The 25,347-nt window shown below is 43.2% G+C and overlaps 2 protein-coding genes across 3 annotated transcripts; both read right to left on the bottom strand.

Moving 5' to 3' along the window:
• Positions 1–70: 70 nt before the first annotated feature.
• On the bottom strand, positions 71–7,214 carry LOC116221853 (pollen-specific leucine-rich repeat extensin-like protein 3). 2 transcript variants are annotated; one of them, XM_031573857.2, is made up of 2 exons: positions 6,857–7,214; positions 71–5,210 (listed from the first exon to the last, which is right to left on the bottom strand). In XM_031573857.2, exon 2 carries the CDS (start codon positions 2,824–2,826, stop codon positions 2,254–2,256), a length of 573 nt encoding a protein of 190 aa, XP_031429717.1. In that variant the 5' UTR covers positions 2,827–5,210; positions 6,857–7,214; the 3' UTR covers positions 71–2,253. The 2 variants fall into 2 exon arrangements, with proteins under 2 accessions (XP_031429717.1, XP_031429716.1); XM_031573856.2 differs by having other exon boundaries at positions 6,683–7,196.
• A 1,031-nt stretch (positions 7,215–8,245) lies between these two features.
• On the bottom strand, positions 8,246–25,250 carry pgm2l1 (phosphoglucomutase 2-like 1). Its single transcript, XM_031573859.2, has 14 exons — positions 24,072–25,250; positions 21,319–21,486; positions 19,203–19,309; positions 18,052–18,136; positions 17,668–17,751; positions 17,122–17,315; positions 14,511–14,700; positions 13,918–14,015; positions 13,058–13,238; positions 12,824–12,917; positions 12,180–12,309; positions 11,757–11,946; positions 11,228–11,361; positions 8,246–10,240 (listed from the first exon to the last, which is right to left on the bottom strand). The coding sequence occupies exons 1-14, from the start codon at positions 24,168–24,170 to the stop codon at positions 10,138–10,140; spliced, it is 1,857 nt and encodes a 618-aa protein (XP_031429719.1). The 5' UTR covers positions 24,171–25,250; the 3' UTR covers positions 8,246–10,137.
• Positions 25,251–25,347: the final 97 nt, after the last annotated feature.

Here is a 25,347-nt window from a genome sequence, read left to right as displayed (position 1 = left end):
TTACTATGTTTGTTTAGTAGATGTGTTTTTGTAAATTCATACAATGTGTTGAGTTAATAAAGTGTTTAATATAGTGTGTTCTTGGGATTTAATTCATGTCATGCTTACCTAAACGTAATGGTGTACTGTTACAACTTTTTAAAAGAGTTTTTAGGGCTTTTATTTTCAAAAAGGATTCATTTGAAAAAGTCAAACTTTACATATCGTAAATAACCTAATAAAAATGTGTTTTAATTTAACCTCACAAGCTTATTGTGATTTTTACCCCTTGTAGATGTATTTTTACAGGCTGCCTTTTGCTATTTAACAGACTTGACTGATTAGATTGTTCCCAAAAATATACACAATACTTAAAATCATACATTTCTTGCTGTCCATTAAATTCTGAGATATTCTCAACAAAATGTTCAAATCTCCAACCCCCACAAGTTAGAGAAGACTGTGTTGAGACCTTAGGGGGGTTGGGTTGGGTCAAAGGTCACGGCCACCCATGTGACTTCTCTTGGTCTAATAGGCTTTTGCCCCAGTCAGCATGAAGCCGGACACCAGCTGCCCTTAAGATTAACGCTACATAATTTTTTTCTCAAATAGTCATGAGCATGGATAATTACAAAAGAAAGGAAATACAGCCTCAATCCCTTCCCTTGTGTTTTTATTGAAATGTGTACTGTTGGAACTTTTAATTTAATTTGTTTAATTTATTAGTGTTTCCTATTGTTTAACTTTTTTTTTTTGTGGTTGACTAATAATAATAATAAAAAATAAATGACATGCAGAGGTATAACGTTTATTATAAATCTCTAGCATTAGGCTCAACAGGCCTGTAACATGAGGTAATGGAAGATAAACTGATTTGTCTTACTGTTGTCCATTTGTCTCGCAAGCTCTTAAAACATACATAGGCACTTTCAAACAACATGTTACAGGTGTTTTTTAAACAAGACTGCAAAACTAGTTTTAAATCATAGATTTTCCAGAACCATTTTCCATTACGTGGCATCTTGTCCATACATAAAACATGCTACAAACTCTTCAATCACACCCTCTGTAAAAACATGACAGAAGACTGGAAATATTTGTGTTTGCATCATATCTCTGCCTGTAGTATTGTGCTTGAACCACTAGTAAACTGGGTTGGTAAACTAACATTAAGAAACGGTGAATGTTCCATAACAGTCCAACGGTGTATCAACCAAGAGAACACAAAGCATGTTGTCTCATTAAAATTCAGAGAAAGATTTTCAACAAGTGTTAAACTTTGACATATATATATATATATATATATATATATATATGCATTGAAAGCCTTGAAAACTAAATTTTAACTTTTGGCTGGTGTGTAAATTTTCCTCTCCAATACTGTCTATTAATGTAACTGTGCTGCTAAAGGCAACAGTGTCAATAAACCAAACAAAAATGTAACATTTTAAGTGAAATAAACATTTCAAGACATTTGCTCTGCATACCCAGACCCACTCTGCCCCCACTTCATACGTAACACACAGTGCAGACACAACACCTCTGAGTTGCTGTGTGGAAAAGGCTCCATACACCCTTGACAGACACCTTCATCTTCATCAGATGATTCTGGAGAGTCAAGACGACCTGGCATCCGGCCACCAGGTGCCGTTGAAGGTCCTGAAGTGAGACCTTGAGGCCATACAGAAAAGCTTAGAGTATGAAGACAATCTGGTAGACCAGGAGGTGTGCCGGTGCGTACAGCGGTGTGGTGACTTGGAGTCTGGCAACCATGTGCTGTTGAAGGCCCTGGGGTAGTCGGACTGAGGGGGCGTTCTGAAAGCCCTAGCACTGAATGGAGGAGCTCCGGTTCTGGGGTTTGGCAGGTGCTGGCTTGTGTATTTTGAACTGAAGCACTGTGGGTTTGGTCTTGTTCCGTTACAGCGGACACCGAGTTACTCGAAGTGTGAATTTGGGTGGATGCCGACTCAGAGTGTGTTTGGTAATAAGTGTCATGGTTGAGGACTGAGGCACATTGGGTGGGGTTTTGGACATCATGGGAGGTATCTGCATTATTGTGTTCGGGATCACTGGGTGCGTGCCACACAGACAGAATAATGGGGTAACCTTGGGTGTGGCTTTGGACATCAGCGGAGGCATCTTCGTTATTGTGTTCGGGATGACAGGGTGAGTGCCACACAGACAGAATAATGGGGTAACCTTGGGTGTGGTTTTGGACATCATGGGTCAACACTGAGGTGCTATCAGGGTGGATCTGGACATCATGGGTGGACACTAAAAGACGATTGGTCTGGTTTTGTACCTCAGAGGAGGGGGTTTGGATATCATGCGTGTGGCTTTGTACATCGTGGGAGGGGGTTTGGACATCATGGGTGTGGCTTTGTATATCGTGGGAGGGGGTTTGGACATCATGCGTGTGGCTTTGTACATCGTGGGAGGGGGTTTGGACATCATGGGTGTGGCTTTGTATATCGTGGGAGGGGGTTTGGACATCATGAGTGTGGCTTTGTATATCGTGGGAGGGGGTTTGGACATCGTGGGAGGGGGTTTGGACATCATGGGTGTGGCTTTGTATATCGTGGGAGGGGGTTTGGATATCATGCGTGTGGCTTTGTACATCGTGGGAGGGGGTTTGGACATCATGGGTGTGGCTTTGTACATCGTGGGAGGGGGTTTGGACATCATGAGTGTGGCTTTGTATATCGTGGGAGGGGGTTTGGACATCATGGGTGTGGCTTTGTACATCGTGGGAGGGGGTTTGGACATCATGGGTGTGGCTTTGTATATCGTGGGAGGGGCTTTGTATATCATGGGAGGGGGTTTGGACATCATGGGTAGCATCTTCATTATTTTGTTCGGGATCACGGGGTGAGTGGCACACAGTCAGAATAATGGGGTGACCAGTAATACTATTGGAATGGTTTCGGACATTGTGAATAGATAACGAGGCACTGGATGTGGCATCATCAACATCATTGTCGATTTCAAGAATACTAGGGGATGCGGTCCCAGAAGGAACAATGGAGCAGTCAGTGTCATCACTTTGCATCCAACTCCTGCGTAGCACACACTGCAGACATACCACCTCCAAGTTGCTGTGTGGAAAAGGCTCCATACACACTTGGCAGAAACTTTTATCTTCATCAGATGATTCTGCAGAGTGAAGACGACCTGGCGTTTGGCCACTAGGTGCTGTTGACGGCCCTGGAGTTGGACTGTGAGGACATTCTGGAACGCCTGGAGCAGACTGTAGATGTTCTGGTGCCAGAGTTCCATGGGTGTGTTCTTCAATATTAAAGTCCATGTGGGTGTGGTCATGTGCATTGTGGGTGGGTGCTAAGTCTACATGGGAGTGGTTTTCAGTGTTGTGGGTTGGTGCTGTAGTGTGGTGGGTGTGGTTTGGGGTCCCATTAGTGGATGTTGAAGCACTGTGGGTGTGGTTGTTTTCAACATCCTGTGCGGGTTCTGAAGTAGACAAGATGTGGTTATGGAGATTGTGAGTAGGTGATGAGTCACTGTAAGTGTCCTTTTGGAGATCATGGGCGTCCTTGTGGATATCGTGGGCGGCAACTTCAGTAGTGTGGGCGGGTTCCAGAGCATTCTTTGGTTGCGTCACAGAAGCGATAATGGAGTGATCCAGGTCATCACTCTGCGTCCACTTCCTGCGTAAAACACACTGCAGACACACCACCTCAGAGTTGCTGTGTGGAAAAGGCTCCATACACACCCGACAGAGACCTTCGTCTTCATCAGATGATTCTGGCGAGTCAATACATCCTGAAGTTGGACCACTGGGTGCACCTGAGGGGCCTGGAGTAGGACTGTGAAACCAAAGGCCTGGGGTTCGATGATAGTCTTGCAGATCATGAGTGCTGCTGGAGTGGCCTTGCCCATCATATGCCACAGGAATTCTGGTGTGGTTTTTATTGTCAGGGTTGCAGGCTCCACCGTTGCAGATGAGTGCTGGCTCACTGTATGGATGGGTCTCAGAGGAGATTGGGTGGTCTGTGGCAGAAGAATCTGTGAAAATGTCAGGATTCAGAGGGTAGATACCACATGCCTTAAAGCCAGCCATGATGTTGTGTGGGGAAGTGACCAGGGGCAGGACCCTGGTAATGATTCCTGGGATATCATGAATTGCAACAGTCTTCCCTGGACTGGCAAGTAGCCAGTCATCAATAGCTGTGTTTATGTGTGCTTTAATTGGTCTATAAACGGTACACTCCAGGGGCTGCAAGAGGTGGAAGCAGTTAGGGGGAATCATCCTCCACATTATTCCATTTCCTCGTGCAAAATCAAGGGCTTCAATGGAGAGGTAGGATCCATGATTATCTGTCAGTAGGAGACAAGGCCTCTCAGGGGAGCACTTTGAATGTCGCACAAAATGCCTCAGGAAGTCAAGAAATTGTTCCTCTTTCAACCAGCCGTTGGGGTGGGAGCCCCCACAGCTTCCTGCAGGGGCCCCAGCGTGGACGTCCTCCATAAATCTCAATCTCGGAAAAACAGAGTAGAGTGGAATTGTGTTCCCTGTAGCTGAGACTGAACAAGTCATGGTGAGCGGGCAACTCTGCTCAGCAGAGGTAATGGCCGCCACCTGTTGGAAATCCCTCCTGGTTCCCACCGTGTGGCGGTTTTGAGCTATGGCAACACCAATTTCTTCCGCGTACCACATCAATTCAGGTCTAAAACCATGTCTCTTCACCACATCCTCTAGGTTACTCAAAAAGACGTGAACGTTGTTTTTGTTAAAGCCAGTTCCCCCTGTTGGACCTGTTGCTTTAGCGCTGCTAATTGGCAGAGTAGGGTGTTGCCTTAGGAAAGCAGAAAGCCAGTCTTCACTGGCCAGCTCATCTTTCTTCCACAATAAAGGCACGGGTTGTTGGTGTTTTACTGCGAACTGGTAAGCCAATCTCCTGACTTTCTCGGAAGAAAGACAAATGTAAATATCGGCTGCACTGAAAATACAGGAGGCCAACTCCCTCTCCAGATCAGAACTAGATTCTCGCCTTGCGTCCACATTGCCTTCATTGCAGGCAGGGGTGTCTTCCATTGCATCAATTTCATTTTCTGATATTTGGTCACAGACGTGTGTAAGTGTGTGATCATTGACGCTGAGGTCCTTGGTTGTGGCCTTCATATGTGACACCACATGCTTGACAGCTTTTCGCATGGCATCCCGCACCGGACGCCCTCGGGCCTTTTTTCTCTGGCATGCTCTCACCATGGTAACTCTGTAAACAAAACAAATGAAGATTTGATCTTAAAAAACAGTGGCAGTTTTCAGAGATGGATATCCTTTTTTAGCATTACATCATTGTGTTAACTTTAAGCAAATTCAAGTTTCTACAGTCATTTTCTACAGTTTCTTTATATTTATTGAGCGTAAACAAACACAGATTGTTAGCTGCAGGGATCCTTTCCATGTTGTCAGACACTTATAATAACAATATGAGCCTGTTAATAGCCAAAACAAGCAGTTTACTTTGACGCAGATGCGTGCCCCATGGAATGACATTTTATAACAGTTTTGCGGTTGCCAGTTATAGCGCTCTAACACAACACAGGACCGATTTCGATCATTTTTGTCTCTCGGAAAATAAACTTGTGCATAAACTGTCAGTTTTCAAGCCAAGAACATCCACCAATCCTCATAGACTACATACATGTGTGGCCATCCCTAATGTAGCTCCTAACTGGCTTTTTGTAAAACTGGTGCCGAGCGTCTAACGGGAGACATTTTAAACCTTCCCCTCTCTCCAGGTCTATATAATACCTCCGTGACTTGAATGTGCATTATGTATAATTAATGGCAACAAGTGGTGAGGTTGCTTTATTGCAAGCAACTGAATACCCCTCACTTTCAAAGCATGTAGGAGAACCTACAAAGGCCCTCAATAGCTATTGTCAATTGCTATTAAAACAATAAAGGTCCTCTCTAGAACCAGTGTTTTATCCCCTCTGGGCTACTGTAGAAACATGGTGGCACAACATGGCTGACTCCTAGAAAGAGGACATGCTCCAATTGTATCTTAGTAAACAAAATATTTCAGCAAAAAAATAGTCATGGAATTTCTGCATTGGATTACATTTTTTGAATTCCCACAGGAATTTCCGTCACTTTTAACTTCTATAATTACAACAAGCCCTTGCAAGATCCTGGAGGGACTGGCTGATGAAAACACAATGATTCGTAGTTTGATTATACACTAATAATAATTATGAATACTTTATTCCATTTCTGCTACCCCCTAAATCCTACACACTGTAACTTCAAGACTTAAACCAGATCACCCCACAAACAAAACTGCAGCTAAAATATGATTAACTGCCATTCTTTAATTTTACCTTTACTCTTGTCATCTAACCAAGTAGCTTAACCTTAAGCCTAACAAAGAGAATTCAGATAATCAAAAAAGGATCCACAGTGATCATAGTTGAGCTAGTAACCATTTGTGTAATTTGTTGTTAGTGTACACACGAACAAAGTGCTTCCGTCCGTATCTTCCAAACGTATGTGTAGCCTACAGTTCTTACCAACTTCTTACCAACATTTGGCCTGTTTAAATCATTGTTTTTCTCAATTAACGTTAACATGATGGAAACAAATGCATGTTTCCGCCAGTGTTTTGATATGGACAGAGAGCACACTGGCGCAAAAAATAAATGAAGAATCACGTGGTAGAGTAGGCACAGCTTGTTTCACCTTATGTTTGTGTCTTCCCTCGCCAGTCTTCAAGTGTGGCTCCCTGTTTGGTCTGGCGTGTTCCGCCCTTTTTTATATTTTCATGCAATTTCTTATCTAATTTCACGAAGAAACCACCATCAATGGCACAGGTATTTTCAAGCTAACGCAAATAAAAGACGGTAGAGCACTCACATTCATAGGTAGACGCCATCACGGTTCAACTGTTCTGCAAAGGTAGTAGGGGGAAGTTTGGTTTGTATGGAAGTGATCTGGGCAAAGGTGGGGGTTGGGCTGGAGACAGGTGTGGCGTCACACTAGATAAGACTGCCATTCGCTGTAGGGTACTCCAGCACGAGTTGATTAGTAAGTGATTACGGTGATTATCAGTGGAAATTCTCTGGGGGAAAATGCTCCTGTTGGTTCATACACACAGCATGCATACAACAACATTGTACTCTGCCCCCTTTCACTGCATCTCTTCGGTCTGCACATCCGGTTGACGCACTGAATGATTGTTTATATTCCACAAGATGGAGCTCTAACAGCGATTTTGTGCTTGCAGATGCAGACGCTCAAGCCTGTTTTTTTTCCCCATTCCACTGATCTGTATCGATAGCAAGTTCCCACTTGTAAAAGATGAGTTCAACACCAGTTTATAAGCTCCTTCATTCAACCCAGACCATTTATGAGTGAGCATTTTCAGTCCACGTGATAATAGTGTGCCGTACTTACACTACAATTATATAGAGATGCATGCAGTAGAGCTAGAGCATTGGCCGACATTGAGGTCTTCCTGTACGCTGTACTGTCAAAGCATCCCTGTACTTCTGAGTGAATTGAATTCTGACTGCGCTGCACGTCCTGAGTTAAGGCTATCTATTCGGTCAACTGTCGTTTGATCTTTGATCTTTGAGTAGTCTTACTACTTACTACTATTCCATCACTTTTACCCCCCGCGCCCCACTGCCTTTCTATTTTAATTCATGAGGATAGCACATCTGGCAGGACACCCACAATAGTCTATAGGTGTGAATCATCTGCCTTCAGTTATGATAACAAGATAAGCCATTTGGTGCACGTTACCCTAATGTGCAACGGAGTTGGGGCATTAAAGTGTTCAGAGCAATCCAACAGCCCTATGTTGAAAAAGTAGTTGCGGTTGCTCTAAATGACGTTGCAGATGACCGGAAAAGATTATAAAGTACAAACAATGGTTTCACTACAAAAGAATTATGGAACCTATAAACAAATATATATATAAAATATTATTTTTAACACAGATATTACATAGCATAACATTGCATGCTTGACTGAACCAAATGAAAGCTTTATATACTGTTTTTTTTTTTTTTAACTCTAAGACCTAATACTTTTATATAGATCTTGGCACAAAACTTTTGCAGTCATATGTCAACAAGAATAAGCCTTGCACATAAGTCTACTAGTCTACAAAATGATTGAGTGTAGGCTTCAGTAGCAGCAGAGGGGGTGTACCCATCAGCTGTGCTAAGAACAGTTAGGACCAAATACTTTGATCTTCAGTTCCGTGTTATGTTGATAAAACACCACAAGTGCTTTGGCTGGAATATCATTACTTTACTAAAAAAATAATAATACAGAAGTAAATAAATAAGAGAGATGTAACACAATATATAGCAATTTGGCATTGAATATTTTACTGTAAATACAGAAAATAAATATTCCACTTGCAAACTGAAAACAAAAATTCAACAACAATGAATTTCCATCCTTCCACAATTATTTGCATTCTTATTTTCCCAAAAATATAATTGAAAATATATATTTATATAAATATGCTCTTCTAGGTATCTAAATGTTACCAGTTACACTGGAATTCTTTACACAGCCTATTTGATAATTTTTGGCTTTTTCATTGCAGGCTAACGATCAAATTACATCAAATTTGAACTCACGGTCTGTCATTATTAACATTTAAGTATTTTTGGTGGTTACATCAGCTTCCATTGGAAAAGAACAAAAACAAAACATCCTGTTTATGGAATATCATGAGATACATGTCACAGTAAAAAACAACTAACTTAAATATAAATTCAGCATTATACAACAGCTACAAGAACAGCAGGTGGTGCTCTTAAGCACTGGAGATAACCCAACTACTACTACTACTACTACAACAACACACTGCTTTCAACCAAAAACACATCTGACAGCACAGTACTGTGGAAAAAGCCTAAACAATGCAAATAAAATGCCAAAAAAACTTCTCAGACCACAGGATCTTCATCGACCATTGAAATGGATTATAGCGAAGTCTCTATGGAGACAAACAGGACGAACATATAAGGTTACGAATCACGTGGCCACTGCACATAGCAAGGTAACTGACTAAACCTGCTATTATGACAAGCACACGTATGTGTTAATGCAGCAGACTTGTTTTCGGTGTTGTATTTGAACTGAAATAGGTAAACTAATCAATGGAACTTATTTCGTATTTCATCCTGAAATCGGTGAGCATGTGTTCAATACCCAGTGCTCACTGGCACATTCATTTCGTTCATTTCATTCGTTTTTAGACTCACACACCACTGTGTGAATCCATTCAATATCAAAATTAACTGGATATTGTTTTGTACATGCCATACTGGCAAAACCTGGTTGACACCGGAATGCACTAGAACAATACCCACCACTAACTCAAAAAGCCAGCATTATGTTTCATCCACCCTCCACGGCTCTGACCCTGTGGGCTCAATGGTTCTGACGGTCTACTCCGACCAACCGCGAGCCCCCTGATTGTCACTTATGGATCCATACATACATACATACATACATAACAACGCATGATTGGGGAGGGTAGGCTGGGGGCCGAACATCCCCCCCCCCTGGTGTATCTAAGTGCAACGCTACACAGAGTACGTCCACACAGTACAGCACAGCACACATATAGTAGGCCACATGGGACAGTAAGTGCTATTTATGACCACGCATGCTGACATACAAACAGCCATTTGTACACGCTGCTGCAACAAGCTAGAACGCCAGCCACAGGACAGAAACTGGAGTAAGCGCATGGATTGTTCGAGCAATCGGATTAACTAGACATACTAAATACCTTAATGCATTAAACATATAGTACAAGAACAGACACGTGAGAAAACGATGTCTCGGTACAAGGTACAAGGCTTAAGAACTGTGTACAGATTACTGTATACAGATTACAGATTACAGATAACTGAGTATACTGTGGCTAAGTACAGCACATGCTTCGAATGGCGAGGGACACTTACGCACAGGTATCTTAAACGCCAATTTAGCAGCAGAATGGACTAAACAGATGTCCACAAAAAAAAAGAGCTGTCGACCACTTGGAGTTCATAAAGTGAAATGCACGTTTTCACAGTGAGATACATTCAAAGGGTGTCCACAGATGTCACAGACAATGCTCCGGGACTAACTGATGGGTGGAGGACCCAGGGAGAGCTGGGCCACTAGACGTGTCGTCGAATTAGATTATTCTTGTCTGGTTCAAGAAACTCCTCCACGAGAGCAGATGTTACTTTCTTCAACTCGTCTTCCAGATTCATAATGTCACTGCAAAAAGAAAAGAAAAACTTTTAATATTAAATAATATAATTAATATAAATATAACTTACAACTATAATTACACATCGTAACTGTTTATATTCAGGGATAGAGTACACAAAATAGTGTGTAAAGTCATTCTTTTATTTCCCTTTCTGCGATCCCTTGTATGTTACTACTCCTCACTTCATCGCACACAGTCAACACCGTGCCGTGGTTCTGCTTAAGGTTCCTTCCTGACTAACAGGGAGTTTTTCCTTGCCCCTGTTGCCATTGTGCTTGCACTAAGGGGGTCCAGGCTCTGGGCTCTGTAAAGCGCCTTGAGACAATTGTATTGTTATGGCACTATATAAATCAAATTTAATTGAATTGAATTGAATCCCCCATGTGGGTGCGAGTGGGCTGCTCACTCTAAACATACTCTCAGGTGAGGCACTTAAACATGCTCTCTTGTTATTATTGGTTTTGCATAACTGTGGTGCTCTTTTGCCTGTGACTTCAACACCATTGCAAATGAGGGGTTTTCCCTCAACACGTTTCCTATAGCTTAAATAAAAGTTTGTTTTTCAGTAGTAGCAGAATAGAAAGTTTCGTACTAAAGGTATGTTGAAAACCAAACTGAAGGACTGTTTACTATTAACTATTTACTAAGTTGCTATCCTTCTTTTGTGATCAAAGATTTATATACATTTTTTAATAAACGTCGGGGTTTGGGGGGTGGGGTCGGGCAGACGTATTCAAATCTAGCCATTGACAGCAACGGTAGAGAAAGTAAAAAAAAGAAAAAGGAAGGAAGAAAAAGAGGAAGCAAAAGAGGAAACAGGAAGAAAAAGAGAAAATGAAACAGAATAGCTATGCTGCCATTCTTTATTTCCCTTCACTACACATACCCAGCGCCCCCTATATCAGCAGAGCGTTCGCGTTAGTAGGCTGCCGATTCTCAGCGCCCTCCCTCGTGGGAGCTTGGCACGAGTGGCAGACGCCCCGGGCACTGACCTCTTTCCGGGCGGCGCACAGAACTCTGTGTAGAACTTGATCTTGGGCTCCGTGCCGCTGGTCCTCAGAGTGGCCACGATGCCATTCTGGAACGTGAAGGTGACCATCTGACTGTTCTTGGTCACGGGAAGCACCTGTGTGTAAAAGAAACAGGAAGTCCTCAGTTAACACTCACCCTTTTGTCTGTACGAGGTTAAGTGCATTATGAACAGTATTACTAATATACATGTTATGCACTTCAATTTATTTCTTAAAAATCCTATCACTTGTCTTGCCTTTCTGACTCTTAAATCAAATGAAACTGAAATGCACTTCGGTTTCCGTGTGTTTTCCTTGACTGGCTATGTGCTAGCATTGTACCTCACTTGTAAGTTGCTTTCAATAAAAGCGTCTGCCAACTGATCAAATGTGAATGCACGCGTACACAAAGTGTGAAACTGTAAAATCATAAAGTATACATATAGTGACATTTGTTTTAAAGCTAAACCTACAGAACCAGTCCAATTCCACCTTGACGTGAGACACTTACACATTTTTGGTCAGATTGGCTGCTGTCATACCCCGTGGTCACATCTCTGATGCTCATGATGTTGTATCCCCCACAGGACTTTGGGTACACGTTGTCACCCTCGAAGTTTCGAAGGCGGGTGAAGATTTTCTTGACTGTGGGTGGATGGTTGCAGATGACGTAGGAGGTTTTGGAAATGTGGTAGCCATAGCTGAAAGAAAACATTTAATAAAAATATTACATTACTGCAAATCCCCCCCAAAATATTGATATAAAACCTACCCAGAACACAATGAACTGTTAAAACTGCATTTTATGAGGTATGGTGCTAACAACACCAGGATCATGACTTCCTATAGGGTACACACACTGTTAATATATTCACTTAACCTGTTCTCCAACTATATTTTGGGCACATGCTAACTGTCCAGTCACCCGACTCACGTTTCATAAACATTCTGCAGTTGCTTGTTCAGGGTCAGGTTCTTGGTGTCGAGGTAGGTGGCCATTTCAGCCACTACCACAGCCGCGCTCACCCCGTCCTTATCAGGAACCATGTTACCACATAGGAACCCTGGAACCAACCAGACACACCACGTAAGGACCAGTGGAAAACATTGATTTAGTCCACGGATCACTGGTAAGTCAACGAGGCCTGTCGAACTGCATGGATCTTTTACAGTCTATATTGTGCACTGTGTGCGTATTGTTGAGCCCATTTTTTCCTGATGATGCCCCTACACAAAACCAGTGCATGCGGACTTGTCATAAATGCACAAGATGATAGTGAAAATACTATTAAACAACTGGAGTCAAAACAAACCCATGACGCCCAGGCTGGCAGGTTTGGTCCCAGAGCTGGCCTGTGCTGACCACAATGTTTTGTGATTTTACATTTATTAACTTATTAAGGGCATCATGACATTAGACATTACTATCTGCCTTAAATTCACCATAAACCACAAAATAATCCCGTTTAAGGCTAAGAGGCCTTGGAGATTGTAGACTAAATATGTATCTTGCATCTGGAATTCTAAAATGTGTGCATACTCTGTGCTCATGTAAAAATAAACCAAAATTCTATTTACCAATAGACTCCTCAAAGGAAAAGATGACCTCATTTCCTGTTTTTGCCAGCTCGTGAATTTTGTTTCCGATCCATTTGAAGCCAGGTAGCGTCTCCTGGGGGATGGGGGGAGGACATGTCACACACACAGATACACGTCACACACACAGATACACGTCACACACACAGATACACGGCTACACACACATCAACCTTACATCTGCCCTCATAATTAGCAAACACAGGGTGCACTGACCTCAAAGTGGAAGCCCTCCATCTGTGCGAAGGCCTTGAGGATTTTGGAGGAAACGGTGGTGGCCAGCATGTACACCTTCTCCGTGTCAGAGGGGTCGGGGTGTGTCTCCTTCCAGTTGTACAGCATCCACCAGCCCAGCAGGGCGGCGAGCTCGTTCCCTGTGAACACCTTCCACCCAAACCTATACACAGCAAAAACAACAACCCCATCAACATCATCATCATCATCATCATCATCAAAGTACATCAGACTAAAACACAAGAACCATGAACTCCCAGTTTCTCCTGCCCCACCTTCATCTTCGCACCATTTCTAAATGGAACACACGAATCCACAACTCTGGACAGCTTTACTGAAGCTAGCCACAGTCGCCTCATAAAGGCGACAGATTTTTTATTTATGGGCTTTTTAGCCTTTATTTGGACAGGAAGTGAGGAGAAGTGAAGAGGTGGGGAGAGGATCAGGAAACGATAGCAGGTCGGAATCGAACCTGTGTCCCCGCGGGCATTGTAGCCCGTAAATGGGGGGCTTATTGGCTCGCGTCACAGTGCCCCCCCCCCCCCAACATCAACATTCTGTTAGAGCAGATGGTTTAAAGTCTTAAGGCCATTTTTGAACAACACAGGACGCTGATTAAGTTAGACGTCAATATTTTTCAAATGTTCTTTTTAGCTTCTTATCTACAATGTTGATGACAATGACTGAGCATTCAACCAATCTCCCCAGCTGTTTGGAGGAAGATGCTGATGGGGCGTTCATCATAAATTGTATTCCCAAGACTGGCATGTGGCATCTGGTGCAGTAAGACTAAGACTGTAAGAGGTCTACATGCTGCTGACGCTGGGCTAGACGTCACGTACTTGTCACAGTGCTCCGCAACAGCCAAGCGGTCAGCATCAGGATCAGTTGCCAAGACAACCCTGGCCCCTTCTCTCTCAGCCAGACGGAGTGAAAGTTCCTGAGACATCATAAAAGACACACACACACACGTTATCTGATCACTTCTGTTCTGGTGACCTAAATTATCTTTTCTCCAAATTGACCCAGTGTGGAGACTACTTACAGCCACATAAATTATGATAATTGCAGTTTAGCATTCCTTATCTTCATCATGACCTTGGTAATGCAGACCATCAGATCACTTGAACGCAAATCTGTAATGGACTTCATCACTTCATTATGTCAAGTTTATCTGCTCAGAGAGATATAGCTGTCAGACTCCAGAGGTCATGAAGCAGCCAGGTGTCCCCAGGTTGTCCAAACAACTATGTGCAACATTTGTGTCTGACAAACCCAAAACCCATAAAGAACTGGGCAAGAAATCATGTATGGCTACGTAGTGCTTCAATACATGTCGCATAGTGTGTGTGCGTGAGTGAGTGAGTGAGTGTGTGCGTGAGTGTGTGCGTGCGTGAGTGAGTATATGTGTATGCGCTCGCGTGCATTGTCTCACCAGGACTGAAGCGCCCTCCTCTGGGTTGGGGCAGCTGACAGTGGAGAAGTTTGGGTCGGGATCCTTCTGCTCGGGCACCGGGATGGGCGGGGGGAAGCCACAGGCCTGGAACGCCTTCTGGACGTAGTTGTGCCCCACGCCGTGGAAGGAGGAATGCACAAACCTCAGAGGGGACTGGCTGTTCAGCTCTCTGAGAGGGGAGGGTGATACAGAGAGCATATTTACCATGTGCCTGTTAGGAGATATACACATGGTTCACACTGGAATGACAGATTTACGCTAAATATGCACTAATGAACTAACGTTCCAACCAGTTCCAAACGAAATCATTCGCTTTCTCTGACTTCATTGCCACTATGTCACTGTCACTAATATGCTACACAAATCCTGTAGACATTATTATATAAATGTTTGAGCATATATACAGTGGGGAAAATAAGTATTTGAACCCCTGCCGATTTCGCAAGTTTGGCCACTTGCAAAGAAATGTGTGATCTATAATTGTAATGTTAGGTGTATTTTAACAGTAAGAAATAGAATATCAACAAACAAATCCAGAAAACTGCATTTTATAACATTTATGACTTTATTTGTATTTGATGCAGAAAATAAGTATTTGAACCCCCAAGCAAACAGCAAGAATTCTGGCTCCCAATGACCGGTTATGTGCCCAAGAAGCACACAGATTAGTCCTCATTAGGCCTAACAAGGTACACCTGATCTCAACTGGTGACGTGTATAAAAGAAACTTGTCCAAAGAATCATACTTCACACCTTCAACCTCACCACCATGGGCAAGACCAAAGAGTTGTCCAAGGACGTCAGAGATAAGATTGTAGACCTGCACAAGGCTGGAATGGCTACAAAACCATCGACAAGCAGCTTGGTGAGAAGCAGACAACTATTGGTGCGATTATTCGCAAATGGAAGCAACACCAAACAACTGTCAATCGCTCTAGGTCTGGGGCTCCATGCAAGATATCCCCTCGTGCGGTATCGGTGATCATCCGAAAGGTGCAGAATTAACCCCAGAACTACACAGGGGGAGCTTGTGAATGATCTCAAGGCAGCTGGGACCACAGTCACCAAGAAAACCATTGGCAACACACTACGCCGTAATGGTTTGAGATACTGCAGCACTCGCAAGGTACCCCTGCTCAAGGAAGCACATGTACTTGGCCGTCTGAAGTTTGCCAATGAACACTTGAATGATTCTAAGGAGGATTGGGAGACAGGATGTGGTCAGATGAGACCAAAATCAAGCTCTTTGGCATCAACTCGACTTGCCGCGTTTGGAGGGGGAAGAATGCTGAATATGACCCCAAGCACACTATCCCCACCGTCAAGCATGGAGGTGGAAACATTATGCTTTGGGGCTGTTTCTCTGCCAAGGGTACAGGACGACTCCACCGCATCGAGGGGACTATGGATGGGGCCATGTACCGTGGAATATTGGGCTTGAACCTCATTCCCTCATTCCCTCCCATTGAAAACGCAACCTTAAGGATTTGGAGTGGATCTGCAAAGAGGAGTGGACCAAAATCCCTCCTGAGATGTGTGTAAACCTGGTGACCAACTACAATAAACGTCTGACGTCTGTGCTTGCCAACCAGGGTTATTCCACCAAGTACTAAGTCATGTTTTGCTAGGGGTTCAAATACTTATTTTCCGCGACAAATGCATATCAATTCAGAACTGTTATAAAATGCAGTTTTCTGGATGTCACACATTTCTTTGCAAGTGGCCAAACTTGCGAAATCGGCAGGGGGTCAAATACTTATTTTCCCCACTGTATATATATATATTAGTGCTGTCAGTCTAACGCGTTATTAACGGCGTTAACGCAAACCCATTTTAACGGCGTTCATTTTTTTATTGCAAGATTAACGCGTTTTTTCTTTTCTTTTTGGCCTCGCAAACTGTGTAGTAGGCTAACGTTACGGTTTAAGTGAATGGTGAGCGCGATACGGCGAAATGGATGATAAAAAGCTTCTGAATGGAAAGTTTACTTTTAAAAGTTGTGTTGTGCAAAAGAAGCGAGCTTCACTGTTGTCTGAAAATGTCAACAGGCAGCTGGCTGAAAGCAAAGAAGTAGTAGGCTTACCTTTTATTGGTAACCTAACTGTTACAGTTCATTGTTTCTGAAATAAGAGGCCTGACTGCTATGTTCCCAGCAAACTTGAAAAAAAAGAAAATATTAAGCCATGGTTTAACTGCACTATAGGCTGAGTCCTTGTTTACCTGAAATGTGCACTTTATAATTTTATTTTGTACCGCCCTGTTTGGCAATGTTGGTTTTCAATAAAATAAAACATTTGCATAAAGCAAGCCAATACACTTTTCCATGTTGATAAGGGCATTAAAATAAAAATAAAATGATGGAAAAAAATAAATAAACGAAGGGTTATTTAGAATAGATAAAATTTCGCGATTAATTTTGAGTTAACTATGACATAAATGCGATTAATCGCGATTAAATATTTTAATCGTTTGACAGCACTAATATATATATATATATAGTCATCATTAATATATAAATATATAAAATCATCATACAATAATATATATATATATAAATGTTTGAGCATGCTGTATGCAGCCCCCAGCTGACCTGTGGAAGCAGACGGAAGTGAGCTCCTCCATGTAGAGGCGTGTGATGGTGTCCAGGGGGTCGCTCCTCAGGGTGCTGCTGTCGGCCAGGCCTTCGCTCCAGGACTCGGGCCAGGGCTCCGTGCTCTCCTCGATGCAGCGCAGGATCTCCCTGTCGTGGGGAGAGGAGATCTGGGCCCCGTTGTGCCAGTACACCTGCAGGACAGGAAGCACAGGCGTTTAAAAGGGTCATGACCCCTGCAGGACAGGAAGCACAGGCGTTTAAAAGGGTCATGACCCCTGCAGGACAGGAAGCACAGGCGTTTAAAAGGGTCATGACTCCTCCAGGACAGGAAGCACAGGCTCTTAAAAGGGGTCATGACCCCTGCAGGACAGGAAGCACAGGCTTTTAAAAGGAGTCATGACCCCTGCAGGACAGGAAGCACAGGCTCTTAAAAGGGTCATGACCCCTGCAGGACAGGAAGCACAGGCTCTAAACAGGGTCATGAGTTTTATGCTGCGGAGTGTGAAATGAAGGGTCTAATTCTGAACAAAAGGGTTACTGTACCTTGAATCCATTATCTTCTTTACGGTTGTGGGAGGCCGTGACCATGACCCCTGCTGCAGCACCCAGCTTCTTCACAGCATAGGGCTGCAAAACAAAACACCACGAGTCACCCACCACCCACTGGAAACCTTTTAAACAAGCAAGCAAGCAAGCAGGTCCTCCAACATCCTTACAGTTATCAAGCCCTGCCACTAGCCAGCTTAAGTAGACACCTTATGTTTGGTTTAGGTTACTGTGAGAATGTTGACAAGATCTAAAAGGGAGCCATTCAGCCCATCATTTCATTAATTAATGAGGGTATTTAATGAGAGTAATTAATGAGGGTATTTAATGAGGGTAAATGTGCAGTTGCATAACATTGTGGTGCTAAATCTGGCCGCTTACCACAAAGGGGGTAGGCACATATGTAGAAAAGAGATAAACGGGAATATCTTTACAAAGCATAACAGCTGCAGTCAACCTTGCAAGCCTGAGAACAAAACAAAGGGGGAACAAAATAAAATACACAAAGAAATATATCCTGCTTTTTCATGCACATTTATAGTTAGATTAAAGGGGACCTGAAGTCTGTGATTCCATGAGTTTAACGGAATTAATCATTGATTCATTCATCCATCCATTAATTAATTCATTCATGCATTCATTCATTCATTCAATATGTTACTTATTCACTTTCTCATTCAATCCATCATCCATGCATCCATTCCTCTGCGTCATCAGTTAATGTTATTGTCATGTAGCATACAAGTTAAACGTCCACATGTGCCGGGCAACACGAGGCTGGCGGTGCCCCAAACACATCCCTGTTACACTCTTTCTGCCGAGTCAGTTTTTGGAAATTCTCCGGCAGTTATGGGAAGAATGCCACCAATGCCCAAACTCAGCCCGTTTGAACTCGGCACAGGAATGCGAGCCATGCGAGCGATGTCGCGTTCGCGGGGGCATTTTGCTCCGCTGCACACCTATGCACGACTGGGCAGTGGCACACGCTGCAATGAGCCGGCGCTACGCCAGGCATGCCATGACATCACACACCAGCACCCGCACCCGCACGGAGATCCTATTTCCAGTGTGGCGCACCGTGCAGGCGAACTTGACACAGCTAGCTGCACCACCAACTTTACCCACCCACAATGACAAAGATGATCCTACTGTAAATCCACACGTAGCCCAGAATAAGACATGCCACTGATATGAAGCATGACTACCCCAGCACTAGCTGACATGACTTCATGGACTGCACACACTGCACCCCAGCACTAGCTGACCTGACTTCATGGACTGCACACACTGATATGAAGCATGACTACCCCAGCACTAGCTGACACGACTTCATGGACTGCACACACTGCAGTGAGCATTTTATTCTCTCCTCGTCTACTGTAGGTTGGCGGAGCGATTTAAAAGGTTAAAGGGTAAGACTCTAAGCTGAGAATCCACTGGGGGAAGAGTAGAGCAGTGTACAGTACAGGCCGTCAGCTGTGAGGGGGCAGGGGTTGAGGTGGGGTGGGTGAGAAAGGGGGGGGGGGGGGTACCGTTCACTGGTGCAGCCACTGGTCTCCTGGGCTCGCGTGTCATAGCCAATCACAAGCCCTCTGCTCCCAAAGTCAGGGAGAAACTTGGCAAGGTACTTGTACAGGCCCTGCAGCAGGAAACAGTAAAACACATGTTAGCCATAACAACCTCTCTCTAAAGGTCTCTCAATCTGTGTGTGTGTGTGTGTGTGTATGTATGTATGTAAGACAGAGAGAAAGAGTGTGTGTGTGTGTGAGTGTGTATGTGTGTGTGTGTGTGTAAGACAGAGAGAGAAAGAGTGTGTGTGTGTGTTTGAGAAAGAGAGAGTGTGTGTGAGACAGAGAGAGAGCGAGAGAAAGAGTGTGTGTGAGTGTGTGTGTGTGTGTGTGTGTGTGTGTGTGTATGCGTGTGTGCATGTGTATGTGTGCAAGGCAGTGAGAGAAAGAGTGTAAGACAGTGAGAGAAAGAGTGTGTGTGTGTGTGTGAGAAAGAGAGAGTGTGTGTGTGTGTGTGTGTGTGTGTGAGAGTGTGTGTGTGACAGAGCGAGAGAGAGAGTGTGAGTGTGAGTGTGAGTGTGAGTGTGAATATATCTCGATGGTTTAGGTTTATCAACCTATGAATAATAATTCTTGAGGGTTTTTCTTACCCTGGAACACGTCAGCTCATTTAAACAGCACTGTCCCCTCCCCATTACTCATGCATGGAAACAGTGACCAAAGCCGACAGTCATCCTGCTCTAACTGCACAAGACTTAAAGAGGCTTTAAGAAACTATGCGGTAGGTCCAAACTACAATATGTGGCATTATTGGGTTTAATCTGTAGCAAATTATAGCCTAGAGTAACCAGAAAGTCCTGACATTCTCTGGCCCTGGTTTTCTAAAGCCTATACATCTCATAAGGCTTAACCTCACACAGAATGAATAGTAACTTTTCTAATCCTAAAGCCCTGAAGAACAGGATATGCTCTCTTTAGTCTGTAACCTTTAAATCATAATATGATTGGCATAAAGATTTAATAGTAAGAGCCAGGTTGTATTGTGGACATACTCACTAACCGAGAGTGAGGTCATGCCGGGAAATATCAAACTGAGGCTTTGATATTTCCCGGCATATAAACAAAGCTTTGCTTGTTCTGAATTTCCTCCCGGCTGTAGATGTTTTCATCTTCGTCTGGATGGTAAAACTCAGACTGATCGCTTTCGCTCATTTTGAAAATGTCGTCAGAGGGCAATACGGATCCGTATTGACCGGTGAGGAGAGCAATACGCGGCTGGCATGACTAAGCCTTAGCCAATCAGAACGCTCGTACTGTCGTTGCCATATAATAAGAATGTGTATTACAAAAAGGACAAGAAGTTTATCTGGAACAATGGCAGTAAGTGTCTCCAGTCAGACATGAACAGTCATAGATGGTGTCAGTTTTGGCATATGGTCTTGAGAGAACAGTGTTTTTGTTATGGTTAAGGAAGATAAGTCGTTATTTGGACTAGAAATGGATCAACAGTGAATAGACAGTCTGACTTGATGTTGCCGTTTTTTTAACCATCAGTTTAGCTTTGTCATTTGTGCTTGTGCTTGATCTGAAGGGGGTTCAGGCCCTGGGCTCTGTACAGCGCAGAGAGATAACTTTATTGTTATGGGTTATTTAAATAAAACTGAATTTGTGTGTATATATTTACATTTACATTTAGTCATTTAGCAGACGCTTTTGTCCAAAGCGACGTACAAGGGAGAGAACAGTCAAGCTAAGAGCAATAAAAAACCTGGTGTAAAAATAAATACTACTTTACATAAGAAATATATATGGGTGTGTGAGTGTGTGTGTGTGTGTGTGACAATGTGTGTAAGACAGAGAGGGAGGGAGGGAGAGAAAGAGTGTCAGTGTGTGTGTGTGTGTGTGTGTGTGCTGTGTATGTGACAATGTGTGTGTGACAGAGAGGGAGCAAGACAGAGAGTGCAAGTGTATGTGAGAGAGATATATATATATGTATATATATATATATATATATATATATACACAGTGTATATATATATAGAGAGAGAGAGAGAGAGAGATAGAGCACCAAAGAGAGATCAAGAAACAGAGAGAGAAAGAGAGTGTCTGAGTGTGTGTGGGTGTGTGTGTCACAGGTCACCTGTGTGGACTGGATGATGGTGAGGTCATTGATGCGGGAGAAGCCTGCCCCCATGGCCGCCCTCAGGCCCGCCGTCCCGAACGCCATCCTGGAGCAGAGCCTCTTCCTCAGCTCCACCGTGTTCCTCTCCCGAGCCAGTGCCTCAATCTGGGCCCGCGTCAGGGGGTTCTGCGTTAGGACAGGAGACAAAAGCGAAATAAATAAAATAACAAAAATACCTTCTCTCTTCTTTTTCCAAAACTAATTCCTGGAGGCACGTACAGGCTTGTTATGGAACCCTGGGAACAAACAGGTTGCTAACAGTAGCACTGGACTGTGGCCTTGACTAATATTATTGTTTTGTTTCGTATTGTTATGGCTTTCATAATGGCTATGTCTTCACCAGAACAAACAATATAAACAGCCAAGATAATGAAGCAATAGCAGAACAAAAACAGAACTAACCATAAATTATAAATTACCCTGACTGAATTTCTCAACACTGAAAGCTACAACCTCTGGCCTAACACTGAAAAATATGAAGAATGTTTGGCCTGTGTAATAAAAGTAATCTTTTGTTGCCCTGCTGGATTAAAGACTAATCCTAACATTTGGTTTCTCGTGCCTATCCCAAATTATGAATGTCCGACACATGTCACTCAAAACATGGACATTTCCATTCTCTACCACCCCTCCCACTCCACTAAATGGGCAAGGCCATGTGGCCGATTTTAATCCCATTCCAGCAGCAGGTTTCTTGAACCTCCACCCTCATGACATCTATGTCATGTATACATCGCACAAGTGTCCACTTCCTGAAAGGGGTGTGGTGGAGCGCGCAGAAATGCATGCTGGGATATAAAGCGGAACAAACTCCTCATAAACCCAAACTGAGAGGGTTCAAGGTATGGCTGTTACAATGTGGAAATACCTTCTACGATGGTGACAGTTTTAGGATCAACACATGCTTGTGTGTTTACAAGTATATCATGCTTTACTCCATACCCAAAGCACTCGCCACACATCACAGGTGGACGTATCTCCCCACACCCAAAGAGCAGTGGACTTTCTGTGATAGAAAGTGTGCGGTTAGGAGCTAACTAAGAATTTTCTTTTTTTCCCTCTCTAACAGTGGAGGGCAAGTTAGTTGTAAATTATGTTCAGAGTACTTGTACAGAGTGTATGTTATGTTATGTTATACTATGTTATGTTATGTTATGGTAGGTTGTTGTGCGGTGCCTTGTCCTAAGAATTTCAGTGTCCAGTCTGACCCTGTGTCATACTGTGCATCTGACAATAAAAGACTTGTGACTTGTGAAGTCTGGGAGGTCTTGTCACTACCACAACTGGAATACGTCACAAGCTGGTGAGCCGCGCTGAGCACTGAGCCACTGCTGCTTCACTTCTAGTGAGCAAATCTGATATTTAAGATGAGGGAGGTCAGCCAGATCACTGGCCTTTTAGTCTCCCCTCACACTAGCAGACGCTCACACTAGCAGACGCTCACAGCCACTGTGACTGGAAGCAGTGCTGTTTTGGTGACACGCAGAAGTCCCCTGTAGGTTTGGAGTTTGGATTAAAACCAAACCAATTCAAACACGTTCCTATTTATTTCTGTGTTGCTTGGTAACCAACATGCTGCACGAGTGTTGCTACACAGTCAGACTCAGAAATTCTAATATTTTATGTCATTTTGGGGAGACCATTAATTATAGATCTGGGATAATTCAATGACTGACTACAACATACCAACAGATCAGAAAATAAGAGAATGAGAAAAATGCTGAACATATAACGCAAATAAGGGGAAGAATTATGAATAGCCTGTAGCATATTTTCAGGAATTTCAAAGGACTCATAGCCCTCAGAGCCTCTTGGAACATTTCCACCTGGCCTAGGCTACTGTGTACCTCTGAGCTAAAAGACTTGAGTAACACCTTTAACACTGATAGCGTAACTGCCACATTGGGTGAGTGTCAAACCGCATTTATCCATTAAAGTCAATGTTGCTGCCAAGTAAGGTGACATTACTTATCTGAGAATTTTTTTTACGGACGGTCTTCCTAATAAATTGCACAAGGCTTTCAAGATGAAATGATATTCAAGGCGTACTCATCTTACAACCGCTTGCACAAGACATCTGGCATCTTATCTACTGCACTACTAACAGGAGCACAGATATAGAATAGTGAAATTATGCAGTGTGCTGTGCAGTGGACTGTAAAACATGACAGATCCTGTTGAACTCAACCAGTGAAGGGGGCAAATCTCTCCGGTCAGTGCCAATGCTTTTCTGATATGAGTGTTTTGTTTTGTTTTGTTAATTACTTGGCTGACAGGTTTACCTGAAAAGCTCATAAAATATATATTAGATGTAATAAGAAACAGGACCACACAGATGAGGATGACTGCATCCTCACTGTGACAATGGATAAGTGGATTTGAGGCTCGCTTTGTGTGCCACAGTTGCCTAGAGATTATAGGTGACTTGGAGGGGGAGATTAAGAGATCATAATCTGCAGGGCATTGAAAGCATGTTCATGCTACATTTGTACTGATGAAGCTGACGTATCTAGGCTTTTCAATAAATATGTTCGAATAGTTCGATGAATGAGGCAATGCTATTGGGAAGTAGGCTATTACCTTGTCTTGCAACCCATGTGTTCCCAATAATGAATTGAATAAATACAATTACAACACCTAACCAGTACACTTTACTTTACTATTAATGGGGAGAGGGTCTGGTCTCCTGCAATGGCACTGTAACAACTCACCCTATCCCAAGTAATCCACTGGTAAATGGCCTTGTCCAACTGGGGGTCTCCAGTAGCATGGCAATTTTGGTTAGCATTCATGTCGCCCTTATCTCCCATGGTGGTAGAATTTCCAGAAAGAAAATAAAAACGATATATAACACTTCCGCAGTTCCACAGTTAACGATAGCTTGATGGTTTGCACATCTGTTATCACAAAAACAAAAGGCAGATGTACCGTAACTTCAGTTAACTGGCTAAGCCATTCAATCCCACTTGCCAAGTGGGTCAGTAGCTGTAGTAGTTGTCGGCGAGTGAAATAACGTGATAAGCTTCCCCGTTAACTGTATGCAGTAGTAAAGTCATCGGACCTTGACTGCACCGCTGCCTTTCTTTACGGGGTTCTTGTAAAGCCCTCTCCAAAGTTCGATTACAATGTACAGTTTGCAAACTCCCTACAATACAGCCGACGACTTTCTGGTAATGTGCACAGTGACAACAGACACATCCCGCACTTTTTCAACCATCACAAGTCAGCTACGAAATGAGGTGACTGATCACGCACACACTCGAACGCTGCCTGCTTGCTAGCGACATGCTTGGTAAACATAACAGTCGCTGGCTGGCGAAGTCAGATTACACAGTACAGTTAGCTGACTAGCCAGTGTACAACTTCCTCTGTTTCGTTAACCAAGCAAAATACACACTTCCCTTATCCGATTAGATGCAGTAACCCACAACACATCAATTGTCGGGGCCGAAAAATACAGCAAAGTAGCTGTTTTGCTTCACTCGCAGGATAATCGGGGCTGGATACTGTTTCGTCGCTTTGATGTATGTAGAAAGCGGGCTGCATTTTGGGAAACGTAGTTCTTACACACTTACCTTTTTAGAAAGGCTCAAATTGTCCATAATTTCGTACTGTCCATTTCAGGTATTAATAGATAATGGAGTAAGAGCAGTATTCATGATAGTCAGTTCCATTATTAGATCATATCTGACAAGTGTAAAAGCTATCTAAGACTAGTTGCTTTGTTTTAGGTAGTTGAGATTGTTTCTAGTTAATTGAGGATCCAAATTGAGGATCCACATTGCGCGTGATTGCCATAAAAGGTTAGTAAAAAATAAATAAAAATAAAGGGTATGTCTGATAATGGACCATTTTTTGAAGGGATCATTAACGTATTATTATGATTGTTGTTGTTGTTGTTGTTGTTGTCGCTGCTGCTGCTGTTGTTGTTGTTGTTGAGCCAACTTGGCAATCAGTAATAACAACAATCAATAATTAAGTTAGTAA

The sequence above is a fragment of the Clupea harengus genome, chromosome 9, assembly GCF_900700415.2.
Source record: "Clupea harengus chromosome 9, Ch_v2.0.2, whole genome shotgun sequence".
Classification (NCBI taxonomy): domain Eukaryota; kingdom Metazoa; phylum Chordata; class Actinopteri; order Clupeiformes; family Clupeidae; genus Clupea; species Clupea harengus.
The sequence above is the reverse complement of the archived record's forward strand: the minus strand, read 5'-3'. Positions and strand labels throughout refer to the sequence as shown.